The 13,763-nt window shown below is 39.5% G+C and overlaps 1 protein-coding gene across 1 annotated transcript; it reads left to right on the top strand.

The window, feature by feature from the left end:
* Positions 1–4,259: 4,259 nt before the first annotated feature.
* On the top strand, positions 4,260–11,596 carry LOC139731607 (glyoxylate reductase/hydroxypyruvate reductase-like). The gene is made up of 6 exons (XM_071642494.1): positions 4,260–4,632; positions 5,695–5,997; positions 7,482–7,638; positions 9,096–9,282; positions 9,990–10,168; positions 11,031–11,596. Exons 2-6 carry the CDS (start codon positions 5,761–5,763, stop codon positions 11,282–11,284), a joined length of 1,014 nt encoding a protein of 337 aa, XP_071498595.1. The 5' UTR covers positions 4,260–4,632; positions 5,695–5,760; the 3' UTR covers positions 11,285–11,596.
* The last annotated feature ends 2,167 nt before the right edge of the window (positions 11,597–13,763 follow it).

Raw genomic sequence — 13,763 nt, 5'->3', positions numbered from 1 at the left:
TTATATATCGAATTTTAGTGAAGCAATAGCAAACGGAGTATTCTTGTTGCTCAGAAATCCCTCCCAAGAACTACATCTCGGCGTCCACCAACTACCCTTCCTGGGTTTGAATTAGGGCAGGGGGAATCTAAAATCATTGTCGTATTTTTGTTGTCATCGCTAATAAGCTGTTGTCGGAACTACAACCTCTACTTCAGGGACAGCACGTAAGCATGGTAAGCAGCTTTATCCTTTGGTAGTTTGCTGATATGCATTTAAGTACTTTCTTAGTGGTCACGCAAGATAAATCACAATTAAAGGGAACCAATACCTCCGTGTGAAGTTATTCTTATTCAAATGCTTGATATGTTCGAATTAACCATTGCAAGTTCGAGCCAAATCGGGCAAGGAATAAGGAAATCCCAGCTTTGCAAAGTTCAACAATCAGTAGAGGGTAGCAGATAGCTTGTGACGTATTTTGTGGATAATTATGTCTCCAAGGTTTGATACTCATAAAATGTCACATTTTTCAACTTTTCTCAACAATGAGCGTAGCCCCTTCACTGAAATCAAAATGTGGCATGCACGAAGGAATGCACTTTGCAAGCGCATATTTTGAAGTTGAACCATTTTTATATAATGTGAATCAAGAGAAAACTTTAGAGTACTGACATTTTGTGTGGAATCAATGAATGTGGAGAGTTGTCCGCAAGTTCCACCCTGATAATAAGTCGCCCTCTACGGGTCATTTATCTAAAGAGCTGCTGTAGCTTCCTTCCTTGTTCTTTGTCCGATTTAGCCAAAATTTGCAATGAATAAATCAAATATTATGTCAAGCATTTGGATAAGAGAACTTCATCTGAAAATAATGTTTCCCTTTAAACGCAAACACTTAGGAGATCAACATTTTCACCTGGATAAAAGTTTCCACTCGAACGGTCATTCACCTTGATGTATAATCCATATTGATCCATAATCTGTTTTTCAGTATTTTGTATGTATGAATCTTCTGCGATTGGGCAATACGATACAGTGAATGAGCGCAGGAGAGTTATGATTGTTAAAGCACATTATTTAGCTTTAAAGTTCACATGTACAATTCTGTAATTCAAATTGATTGAATTGATGAAATTCTAGCGTCGACTTTTTTTTTGCAACTGATTGAAGAAATTGCCATACATCGACTCTCTATGATATAAACGTCTCTGTTGTAAAGTACACTGTCTCTTTTCTACAAAGACACAAAAACGAACACAAAATAACTAATTAGCCGTACTGATGTAGATCTGTCAAATGATTCTAATTTCTGACGATACTTAAAAGACTTTCTCCCCCTCTGCAGTGGCAAGCATTGCGCAAAGTGTAATTTTAGGCACGTCAGCTACCCCGAACACCATCATTTACCTGAAACCAAGCATTATTTGTTTTAAAGTTTATGCTCGTTACATTAAAGGACAAGTTCACCTTCATGTACATGTGGATTGAGTGAATGCAACAATATTAGTAGAACACATCAGTGAAAGTTTGAGGAAAATCCGACAATCCGTTCAAAAGTTATGAATTTTTTAAGTATCTGCGCGATTACTGCTGGATGAGAAGACTACTACCTTCTGAAAGAGAGAAGTCGAGTGTTCTTTTGTTATGCGAGAAAAGTGAAAATAAGGTGAATTTTCTTTGTACTTTCTTTATACCGTTGTACTCATGTGACATCAAAAGCTACAGTAGTCTTCGCATCCAGCCATGACTGAGCAGAAACTTTAAAAATTCATAACTTTTGAACGGATTGTCAGATTTTCCTCAAATTCTCACTGATGTGTTCTACTGATATTGCTGCATTCACTCAACCCACATGTCTATGAAGGTGAACTTGTCCTTTAATCTTTCAATTCGAATACCACTACTGCCAGGCCGTTATTGTATTGTAAGTATCGGGCAGGCTATCCGAGCGTAGCGAGGATTACTGTAAAAGAAAATCTGTGATGCAGAGAAAACCGGAGCGAGCTTTAATATTGACTCGAGATCTCGGCTGCTGCACAGGTATCACTGTTGAATGGCTCATTTCTTTGATGTGTTAAGCGCTGTTATCCTTGGGGCTCAGTTAAAAAGCAGTGAGGTGGAACTTTCAAGACTGTGTGTGTCTAGGTACTCACTTATACATGTGTGATAGAGTCATACTAGGGACGAGATAGACTAGACATTCTATCCAAGGAAGTAGGCCCTACTCACCGCTCAGGATTCTGATGTAGGATTTATATTTTCAAGTCTTGCCAACTACTGCATGCAGTTGCCTCTAAACTGCTCAAGTAAGTACAATATCAAGATTATATCACTGGTGCAAGAAGGACACTGGTGATAAATATTGATCTATTCGAAGGATTCACTCATAAAAGGCCCGTCCTTGTATTGTATCTTAGTTTCTTGAATATTTCTTTTCTCCTGTTTTGTTATGTGATCGCTCTCTTTCACTTTTTTTTCTCTTGCTCTGCATTCATATTCAAATCACCTCCAAATAAATTGTACACTGTTCAGCTACTACTCGTATCAATGACAGTGTTATCTGATGTGTAGTTTCGAACTATTAAGGATCAAAAGTGCGAAGTATTTTTGTAACACCTATAGTGTGTGTATTTTTGTATCATGAGATTTATGTGTATTTTTGTATCATGAGATATATGTGGAATCTTGTATCTCTGTTGTATACATGGTATGATTCTGCATAAAATATTATACAAATAGTGAGTGGTCACGAGTGCAGTGGTACGATCTTTCACCGAGTGCGAAATCTCGTTCCATTGCACGAGTAAAGACCATACACTATTTGTTTTATACAACGTCCAAGTAGATCTTTGTCATTTGGTTGAAGGATTGTTGGGTAGGTCTAAGTAGGCCTAGAAGTCTATATATGTATGAAAAATATAGCCATACTTACATGTGGATCCACTGCGATTCTCTTTCTGGCTTGTGCAATCAGTGTAGATACAGGTCACAGGTAGCGCTCATATCATACACGTACACTAGCACTACGTAGGCCTACATACGCGCATGCATGTACCGCACACGTACTGTGCTAGCTGCATGCGATCCTCAATATGCAACACACAGTACATGCAGTACTTTACAATTTCTCGAACCGTGGAATAGAACGAAAAAATCGAACCAAGTTGCACGCAAAAATAGAACCAAAATTGCACGGCGCGTTGAATGGAGTACTTCTTGAATATCACGTCACTAACAATAAACAATACTCCAATCAAATTACAAGGATCTCCTTGGACGTTGTATAATAAATCATTGCATATTCAAAACGTGAGTTAGCAGCACAAGTTTTAAGAAGAAAACTGGTTAGTTTCGTTTGTATTCGTTTCGTTGTGAGCATGATGCTGATATATCTGATATTGAATGAAATTCAAGTAAAGAACATCACAAAAGTGTGTGTGTGTGTGTGTGTGTGATATCAATATCTTACACTGGATGCTTGAGTGTGTCCCACATGAAAGGAACCATGATGGTAAATTTCAGACTCTTGAAATACTGGATTGCGATATTAAAGGACAAGTTCACCTTCATAGACTTGTGGATTGATTGAATGCAGCAATATTAATAGAACACATCAGTGAAAGTTTGAGGAAAATCCGGCAATCCGTTTAAAAGTTATGAATTCTTAAATTATCTGCGCAATCAGTGCTGGATAAGAAGACTAATACACCATATGATGTCACATGTGTAGAACGATATGAGGAAAATAAAAAGAATTTCACAAAGCTTTACTTTTTGAATAAAGTGCACATCTCTTCTACTTGTTACTGGCGTATGTTAAGGGTATTATTATTCCCCTTGCCTTCTGAAAAAGAGAAGTCGAGTGTTCTTTTGTTCTGCGAGAAAAGTGAAAATATGTTGAATTTTCTTTATACTTTCTTCATATCGTTGTATACATGTGACATCACAAGCTACAGTAGTCTTCTCATCCCGCCATCACTTGTGTTTATTAGTAGTTGGATAGGTTGATCCTCTGGCAAGCTTTACCATTGGTATATACGGAAACTCTCGTGAATAAATCACGCATAAATTTAAAGTAAAATTTAAAGAAGCAGCGTATTTTGAATACGTTATTCCAAGAAGCTTTCTTTTTTCTTTTTTCCTTTTTTTAATGCGGAGTGCCAAACTCGCTGATAATGAGCTCATGTAGTAAACCAGAGTACACGTGCACTTGTACCCATTGCGACAGTGCGGGATATGATTATTGATAAGCGATACCGATAACACGGGTAAAAAGGAGGGCCTATTATTGGTAATCAGTATAGCGTTGCTCTCCGGTGAACTTTGCCCGGCATGTGGGGAACGCGTTGATTTCCGGGCTATCATAGTCCATTAAAATGAATTCCGTAGTGTGCTAGTAATCACACTACAGCTGACAACTGCCTGCATACAACGTAAAGCTTCGCTGTGTGTATTTTGTTTTTCCTCGTCTGGATTCTTATACGCGCTTTTTTGCATAGGCATAATGGTACTCGTGAAGTTCGAGATGTGTTAAAAAGAATAGTCTCCACCATGCCAGTTTGAGACCATACTAGTACTCTGAAAAGTGGGTGTAACTTCATGAGGCCTATAGCTCATGGAACATTTCTCGTCTTCCGCTGTGTTCATTGAAATAAGGTAGGACCAATATACAGAAATGTGCATGCATGCTGCCTGGCGATATCGTTTACATACAGAAAGCGGGAGAGAAGTAGAATAATGGAGACTATTGAGAGATCAGTGAAAGATCATCTGACATATACTCCTCGAAATCTTCAAGAGATCATTCAAGACATCCGAGAGACTAGTCTTTCAAGTATCTCTCAGTTATCCCTCTGTATTTCTTTCTTCTTCAGTTCGGTGATCTATTCCCAAACCTGTGCAATTCTTTAGAGAGTGCAGAATGATGAAAGAAAGAATAGTTAAGACGCTTGAGCGTTTACTGAGATCGCTGAAAGATCACAGAAAGATTATTTTCTTAAAAGAGTGACGAAAGACTATTTTGAACCGTTTCATTTTTTTTTAGACCACGGAGACCATTAAATTTACTGGAAGTAGGAATCATGAAGGACCCGCGGATCATTGAAAGTTGACTGAAAGAAAAATTATGTCTGTTTTGTACGATCTTTCAGTGGTCTTTCAGAGGTCTTGCCTCAGTGGAATAGGTCCTTCGGAGTAGACGAGGCTTTGTTGTGTATGGAGTGTTGCCAGCATGACACTTTTCTTTTTACCCGTGATTGCATGAAGACATACAATCACAGTAACTGAAAAGACAGTCTCGCATGGCTAACCATGAAAACACAATGCTCTCTTCCCACCTCCTTGGTTTCCATCCATTCATCCTGTACGTGTTTCCCTCTCTCTATTGACTACTGCTCCCCCAGCCCAAATCTCTCTTTCTTTCCTTCTCTCCACCCTCTTCTTGCTCGTCCCACAATATATATTCTCTTCCTTTCTGTTCTTTTTCTGTTTATTTTCTCTTTTCCCGCTGATTTCTGTCTCTGTATCTGGTCAACAGAGGAATCTGAATATTGCAATCCAACGTGAATGCCCAAGATGTGTAGTACGCTGTGTGTGGGTCCTTTGACCAAGGGGGAAAAAGAGTCAACCTTTGTTTTTCTTGATAAGTTGGACTGAAGTTTAAACTTTATGTAAAAATCAAACGATATCATCAAACTTCTGCTAACACTTGTCACTTAGGTCGTTCTTGACAAGAGGAAAGCTCAGCTGTTACTAGCCGCTGTTCAAGCCAATTTACAGCCTACCATGGCATCAAGAGGGACAGAAAGCGATAGGCCCGTCGTCATCTGTTCGCTGGCGAGACCTACGGTAGAAAACCTGCAATGTTTGCAGGACTTGAAGAAAGACTACGACATGATTTTGTGGGAAGAGTTTCTGGCGGATCCGGAAAGGTACGCGCAGCGCGTTCTAGGGATCATCACGGCTGCTTACAGCCCACCGAAATTGACAGACAGGAATATGCAGCTCATGTGTAACCTTAAGGTAAGTACAGTGCATTTCCGTGATGACAGACACGGTTATAGCAAAATTTCGGATACAACGAATGAAATTAAGGGCACAAAATCATCATCCATTATAGATATACGTTATTTGTTCGGATATAACGAACTTTCGATATACAAGAAAACTGCCGGTCCAAAGGACCTTGTAACGGGAGTAGCCTATGAGACAAAAATAATGTCAGTTAAATCCATGAACTAAAAAAAAAAAAAAAAAAAAAAAAAAATGCGACAAGCTTATTGACGACAGTATCGGAGAACATTAACGCAGACTTGGAATTTCAAAAGTCACTCCAATACATTTTATGGGGATGATTACTCTTTGTGTGCTTTGAACCAAAACTTGTCTTTTGTAGGCTTTCTTTGTCTTTCTCAGTTTTCCCATTCAGTGTTCACATACATTTTTTTTTTTCGAACAAGTGAAGAAGGTTTTGCGTGGGATAAAAGCAAACATGTACTTCCGCCCGATTGCGTTCAGTGTACAGCCAGGCTTTCTACTACAGAGCGTATCAAAAACACAAAAACAAACCGGTAATCCAACCTTAGAGGGCTACCATTTCATGATTGTCCGCTATGGAGAATGCAATGTAAGTTGTGAGAAAAGAAGAACTCTTCCTCTTTCCAATGAAAGTGGCCAAATAAACAGGCCAGCCCTTACGAATGCATGCAGGTTTGTGTTTAGGGTTTCTTTTGACATTTTCTGGTGATAACCTTCAACATTGCCACCTGTCCGATAATTATGGTCACGCCACCTACGGCCTATCCACGCAGTCCATTTTTTTCTCTCCTCGTACTCAACACAATAGCTCGCAGCGACAAACCATGCGTCGAATATGAAGACAGAAAATGGATAGTGGATTAGCCTTTGTGGGAGTGACCAAGTTATCAACAATGGTGGCTATGTTGAAGGTTATGGACCATAAAATGTTAGAAGAAACCCTAAACACAAACCTGTATATAGTCGTGCAGGCTGGCATGTTAACTTGACCACTTTCATTGGCAGATCCTATCCCTTCAGTGAGACATTCAATGTCCCTTTGTGCGACACTCAAACTTGGAAAAAGTGCAGTTTCTTATTTGTCATTGTTGTCTTTAAAGTTCATGTGTTCAGTCATGCATGACATTTGTCAACATAATTAGGTAGCAATCTAAAGAGGAAGAGCTCCCCTTTCCTCACAACCAACACTGTGCTCTCCATTGGTAGCGATTATGAAATCGTAGCCCTCCAAAATTTGATTACCTATTTTTGATACGCTCTGTACAATGAAATCATGATTAACTGAGAACATAATTCATTATAATTTTATAAACCAGCCTATCATACGTGGTCCCACATTTGCACGAACACATTGGAAGCCAAACATTGTTGAAGAAGAATGGTATTGCCAGCAACAAGTCAATGTACCCACCAGCTCTTACGCCCTCTTCCACGTTTTTGTTTTGTGTTCTGTTTTTTTTTTCCAAAAGGTCGTGTCAACAGTGAGCGTGGGGATAGATCACATCAACCGACCACTTCTGAAGAAATTTGGAGTGAGGTTGGGACATACACCTGACCTGGTAACCAAGTGTACAGCGGACTTGGGATTCACCCTTATGTTGGCAGCGGCTAGACGGATACCAGAGAGTAAGCTCTGATTCTCACAACAGCGGTGTAGGTCAGGCTGACTATCAAACCGGAGGGATAACGAAAGATTGACTTATGGGATAATGCTGGGTAACGAGAAAAAAAAAAGGAGAAGAAAAGAAAAGTAGAAACTAGGAACAAAGAGACTAAAGGGAAAAGATACAGGACGAGAGAACCGATGAAAGTCAGAAGCAAAAGAGAAATAATATGCTGAGAGGCAAGCAAAGTGCATTATTTTGTATTTTACATAGTGCTTGTATAATGTGAAATGAAAGCTTTGCGCGTGGACAGAAAAAAAAAAAATATGCCTTGCACGACACACACACACACACACACACACACACACACAAATCCTGAATAGTAGAGCATGAAATTTCTCGAAGTCGCATGCATTTGCGCCTAACTGGGCTTCATTTCTATGAAAATGATTAATAACATGCTATTTCATTTTATCTACTCCTATAGAGGAATATGTTGTCACCTGAGACAAATACAACCGAAACTGATGTGCTAATTTGAATGTTCCGCGTGGTGCAGAGCCTGGACGCACCTGCATGTCTGGCTTCCAGACCATCTATGGCCTACTGTCTTGCTTTCTAGAATGTTAACGCCCTCTATGGACGAAGTAGCAGGATGAGCTGGCTAGTCATGCCTTCGCCTTCAACAAAGGAGGAGAATTCGTCGGAGCGGAGGGTGCACTTAATTGTGGAAGACAATTTCCCATACCAGTGGCGAAACGTGATTAACCTCAATCTAACTCTCCTTGACAAATTCACTTGGTTCAGACAGTTTACATGTTTTACTGGAAAAAAATCATCATTCTGATAGCTTATTCGTACTCACTTGCAAGGCCTCGCGGTAGGTAATTTTTCTCGAAAATATATCACGTGAAAACGTGATATCAAGTATTACAGATGAGAACAAAATACATGTACAGCTCTTTTCACATCAACCAGTTTAAACGTCTCATATACTGATAAAAGATTACTGTTATTAACCCCTTGATGAACTACTCATCTGTTTGTTTTTTATAAGGATTCCACTTTCTATTTGTTTTGGGGTTTTTTTCAGTTTTCGAGGGCAATTTTCCTCTCCTTTTAATTTACGGGGCAGCAATAAGTGTTGACTTGTTCATTCGAGAGCACTTTATTATCAATATATTATATTATATATATATATATATATATATATATATATATATATATATATAATCCTTTTTTTTGCGTGTGAGGCCATTTCTGCTGGGTTGACGATCAAGCACAACCATCTTTAATTTACCCCGACAAATAGAACAGAATATTTGACAAAGGGCCCTCATTGGTCTTATTCAGTTTGTTTGTTTATTTGATTGCTCTTTTGGTTTTTGTGTGTTTCATTGTTTTTCTCAACCCAACGCGATTCAGCCGCATCACTGCATCAATTATTTTGCCTTTTGCAATTATTAATTTTTGTCTCAGTGCAGCGAGCTTCAAGAGGCTACCAGTCAGGTTCTGTCCTAGACATAGTGAAAATCAGGCAGTGTATAGGACAAGACATCCATGATGCAACCTTAGGTATCGTTGGTATGGGGAACATTGGACTGGAGGTGGCTCAGCGCGCTATGGGGTTCAATATGAAGGTGCTCTATCACAATCGAAGACAGAGGTAATTGGTGTAATTATGATTTGGCACCATTTATGGCATCACTGCTTATCAATTGAACACTTTTTATACAAATATAGCTTTTCCTACTTCTATTGATATCATTACAATATCTTGTACAGTTGTATACTACAACTATTACATCTTCTACTATTAGATACTGCCGTTCCTCATTCTACTACTTCTACTACCACTACTACTTCTTCTTCTTCTACTGCTGCTATTTCTACTATTACTGCTGCTATATACTATTACTATTACTGCTGCTATTTTTACTATTACTGCTGCTATATACTATTACTATTACTGCTGCTACTACTACTATTACTACTACTACTACTACTACTACTACTACTACTACTACTACTACTACTACCAATACAGTCACTGTAAATATTGCTACTACTAGTCCAGTATAGTGTTCCAGCGTCCAGCTAATGCTAATTTGATATTGATACCAGAGTGTCCTGTACTATGCTCCACTTTCGTAACTACTACTAAGAAGAGGGGAGGGGAGAGAGATGTTTTACTCATGTGTGCACTTCTCTTCCTCCTCCTCCACCTCTACCACCACCATCTCCTCCTCCTCCTCCTCCTCCTCCTCATCATCATCATCATCATTATCTGCTCGTGAGACTGCTACAAGCAACTTTTGCTGAATACCGGTAATCATTTTATCGATCTCTGTTTTGTTGACGTCGAAAACGCAGATCGGCTGAAGAAGAAAAATCCGTCAGAGCGACGTACTGTCCGACGTTGGAGGCGCTGTTACCACAAGTCGATTTCCTGATATTGACCGCTCCTCTGACTGAAGAAACGCGGAACATGATGAGGAAGGATCGCTTTAAACTGATGAAGCCTACGTCGATCCTAATCAACATCGCCAGGGGTATATTCTCACCACTAGTCTTTTTCCAAAAGGCAGTAAACATATGTTTATGTTCCAAGGCTTGATTCACTCCATACAGTTTCGTATTATGAGGCTTTGGATTAATACCCCATGAATGGAAGAATATTCATCACTAACATTTATGATACTCGGGAGGGGAAACATAATCGTCATATTCTTACAAGAAGCCATTATGGTGATTTGAATGTTTTTATCTTGAGTACAGCTATAGAGCTGCAAATTTTTGAATACCAACTAATGGTAGATGTTGACATGTTCTGTAAGTCCTTGCTCATTGTAGTCAGGTAGTTGGAATTATGCTTGATTTCTGCTCTTTATACAGTTGATGTTGCGTATTATGATGATATGATTTTTTTTTAAAAAAAGGTAAGTATCGATACTTCACAAAACGTATAGTGTACCCATGGAGCTACATTTTTGTTATTGGCGGTTTGGAGATACGTTTTAGTCTCCATCTGTTTAATGATGGTTCTGCTCTCATTCCTCGTGATTTGCGCATTGTTACGAAATTTGTTAACAAAAGCTGCACTGAATAGCTTGCTGTGTATATTAAGAAAAAGTGCATGAAAGATTAGACCTCATCATGTACACTGTAGATTAGATTCACTCCGTCAAGGGCTGTGTACCATTACTTTTGTGTAAAACTACTTCAACAGTAACTTGTGTATGAACATTATAAAATTGAATTACCTGTAACTCGACAACTCAATATAAAGAGTGAATTATTCACTAACTGGATGTCTTTTGTATCTCTGAGCTTTCTCGTCTATATATAGTTGATGTTATAAAAATCGTTTTGATTTGTCATTATATTTTATTTCCATTACGGACAACTTAACAGGACCACTAGTCAACACCGATGACCTCATCGAAGCTCTAGAGAGCGGGACGATTTCGGGAGCTGCTCTCGACACGGTCGAACCCGAGCCCCTACCCGATGACCACGTCTTGTTCACGATGTCGAACGTCATCGTCACGCCCCACTGCGGAGTATTCACGACGGGAGGAATCGACAGGATGTTCACCCTTGCCATCGAGAATCTTCTCGCGGGTATGAACGGCACCAAGATGCCGGCAGAAAAGGACTTGAGCTAACAGTGTCCTGATTTTATAATAGCCCATTAGTCGTGGTCGAGTACTATATGCGTTACGATAATTATGTATTATATAGCAAGGAGAGGCCGTGGGGATCCACTGCGCAAATTCGTCGAGAGATATTCTCTGATTATTATTCTCTTTCGTCCTTCATTGTTTCGTATCACATCTCTTCAAAACTAACGTGACTTTATGAAACTCAGAGAAGCCACGTGATGCAACAGTAAGTCATCCATTACTGAGAAATAAACACAATGAAGGAAATAGCAGTTGAGGTAATGATGATTTAGATGGGAATGGGTATGTTATTTTCTTTTACGTGCCAGGGTGGCACAATAGCTCAGAACAAAAGGGAGTAAGAAGTTGATGGGACGCATACTATAAGCATGAGACGAGAGAAGAATAGAACCTAGAAGTCGCGGTCAAGCAGGGGTCCCCGATCCAGTCAGTGGAGTCAGTGTCATCCTACGAGTTTGACATCCACGAGTCATACAGCCCACGAGCAAGACATGAAGAAAGTCCATGAGTCATACACCCACGATTCATACAGCAAACGAGCTAGACACTACAAAGTGAAACAGACCCATTAGCTCGAAATAAGGCAAATAACGCCCATGAGCTCAACACTAGTAAAAAAAAAAGGTCACCAGCTCCACAGCCTTTGTGCCTGGTGTCGTGCTCATGGGTCTTATTTGCATAGTGTCTAGTTCGTGATGGACCAGTATACCTCGTGGACCTATTTCACTTATGTCAAGCTGATGGGCCTTGTTCAATGGTCTTTATGACTATAGAACTCGTGAGCTCTATGACTCGTGGGCTGTGGTGTCTAGCTCCTGGGATGTATTACTCGTAAGCTATGTATCTCGTAGACTGTATAACTCGTGAACTGTATGACTTGAGGGTTGTATGACTCGTGGGTGTGGAGCTCTTGACGTGCACCCGCGGCCAGCTGCAATGCTCATCGAATTTCAAACGTCGAGTAAAATAAGAGGCTTTTAGAGCGTGACGGGTAGACTTAGACCGATGTTCCTAGCCAGGGACCCCGCCTGAATGCAAAATCTCACGCGGTAAAGAGCAAAAGAAAGAACAAGATGAATGCTAAACACTGTGTAATATAATGTATCCCTTTTGTTTGTAAGTATCCAGCAGACGTGGTATCATAACTCACCTTCTCGCCTTCACACGGATCCAAGAGGTCGAGAAATAGAAGATGAAATCTTCTATGTCTCCTTCTCGGACCCCAGAAGTCAAGAAGACGAGATCTCGCCTTCTTGTCTGCTTGGACCTGAGAAGTCTAGAAGGCGAGAAATAATCTCGGGTTCTCTGCCACACTTTAAAGTTTCCGCACCCCAGCGAGCTTCATTTGAGTACAGCAGCATCTGTGCTTTTAATTTGTAGAAACAGATTTCTTATTCTGATAATTATTTCTTGGCGGTACTAAAGATATCGGGCATAGAATAATTAGCAATATCACTAAACGATTTCTCGTTATTATTTTTGTCTCAGATTTTGTGGATGTTACCGTTTTCGTGTGCAGTGCACACCACTGACGGCTAATTCTTCCCAACTGAATATAATGATGTGCGCCCTCACTGTTGATCACCGGCCAATCTAGTTGATAGACTTCGAAGGTTTTGGTGAAGTGCAGCACACTAACGTTGGGGAAACTGTTTCGAATTGAGCAGACAACCCGACGGTTGTGTCAAATAACTTAATGTTGTATGTGTTTGTTACTTGTTGCACTGAGGATTAGATCTCAGTATGAAAGGTGTCCTTAACCAGTACTATACATGTAAAAGGGATGGTATACTCTTGGTTGATGTGAGGGTGCAGCTATTAACGCTTTACGAGATTAGAAACCACTCTATGAAATGTTAAAGATCATATACAATGCTAAGGAAATCAAAAGTTTGAATGAAAATCGGTTTTGATAGTGATTATGCAAAGGAAAAACAAAAGAGAAACTGATAAAAGTCGTGGCCGGACACATTTTATTGGGATCGCTTTTATGGCTATCTCAGCCATTTTAAGACCAAGATTTTCATCAAATAAGCTGTGAATTCCTCTGATAATTACATGATCTTTCATATTTAATGACAGGTTCCTTATTTTTCTCACAAACACACACACACAAAAGTTGGAAACTTTCATCTAAACCAAAGCTGTACAATCCCTTTGAATAAAATTGTATTGCATTGAGTATTAGTGCACTAACTCCGTAGGTGGATAAAGACATTGGGGCTCTAAAATGGACGTTATTTATACACTTTGTTAGTGGTCGTAAGCTGTAAAAATCCAAAAAGCATTTTTGTTTTTGCATCTTATTTCAGATGCCGTTGAGGTAGCAGGTCCACTCTATGACATCACAATAGTCTCTTTAACACTATTTCATAGTTAAACGTATCCTGAGAGTATCAGGAAATTATTCACTGCTATCAAAGTAACAAGATAATCTTGAGTCTAAACTCTCATTTGTACT

Source organism: Diadema antillarum, unplaced genomic scaffold (assembly GCF_040938485.1).
Source record: "Diadema antillarum isolate AM-2024a unplaced genomic scaffold, OU_Dant_1.0 seq00000382_RagTag, whole genome shotgun sequence".
Classification (NCBI taxonomy): domain Eukaryota; kingdom Metazoa; phylum Echinodermata; class Echinoidea; order Diadematoida; family Diadematidae; genus Diadema; species Diadema antillarum.
The sequence above is the reverse complement of the archived record's forward strand: the minus strand, read 5'-3'. Positions and strand labels throughout refer to the sequence as shown.

Coding starts and splice junctions, on each gene's coding strand:
- LOC139731607 (XM_071642494.1), top strand. CDS start 5,761: ATGGCATCAAGAGGGACAGAAAGCGATAGGCCCGTCGTCATCTGTTCG. Junction 7,639..9,095: donor GGCTAGACGGATACCAGAGA/GTAAGCTCTGAT, acceptor TTTTTGTCTCAG/TGCAGCGAGCTTCAAGAGGC. Junction 10,169..11,030: donor CCTAATCAACATCGCCAGGG/GTATATTCTCAC, acceptor ACAACTTAACAG/GACCACTAGTCAACACCGAT.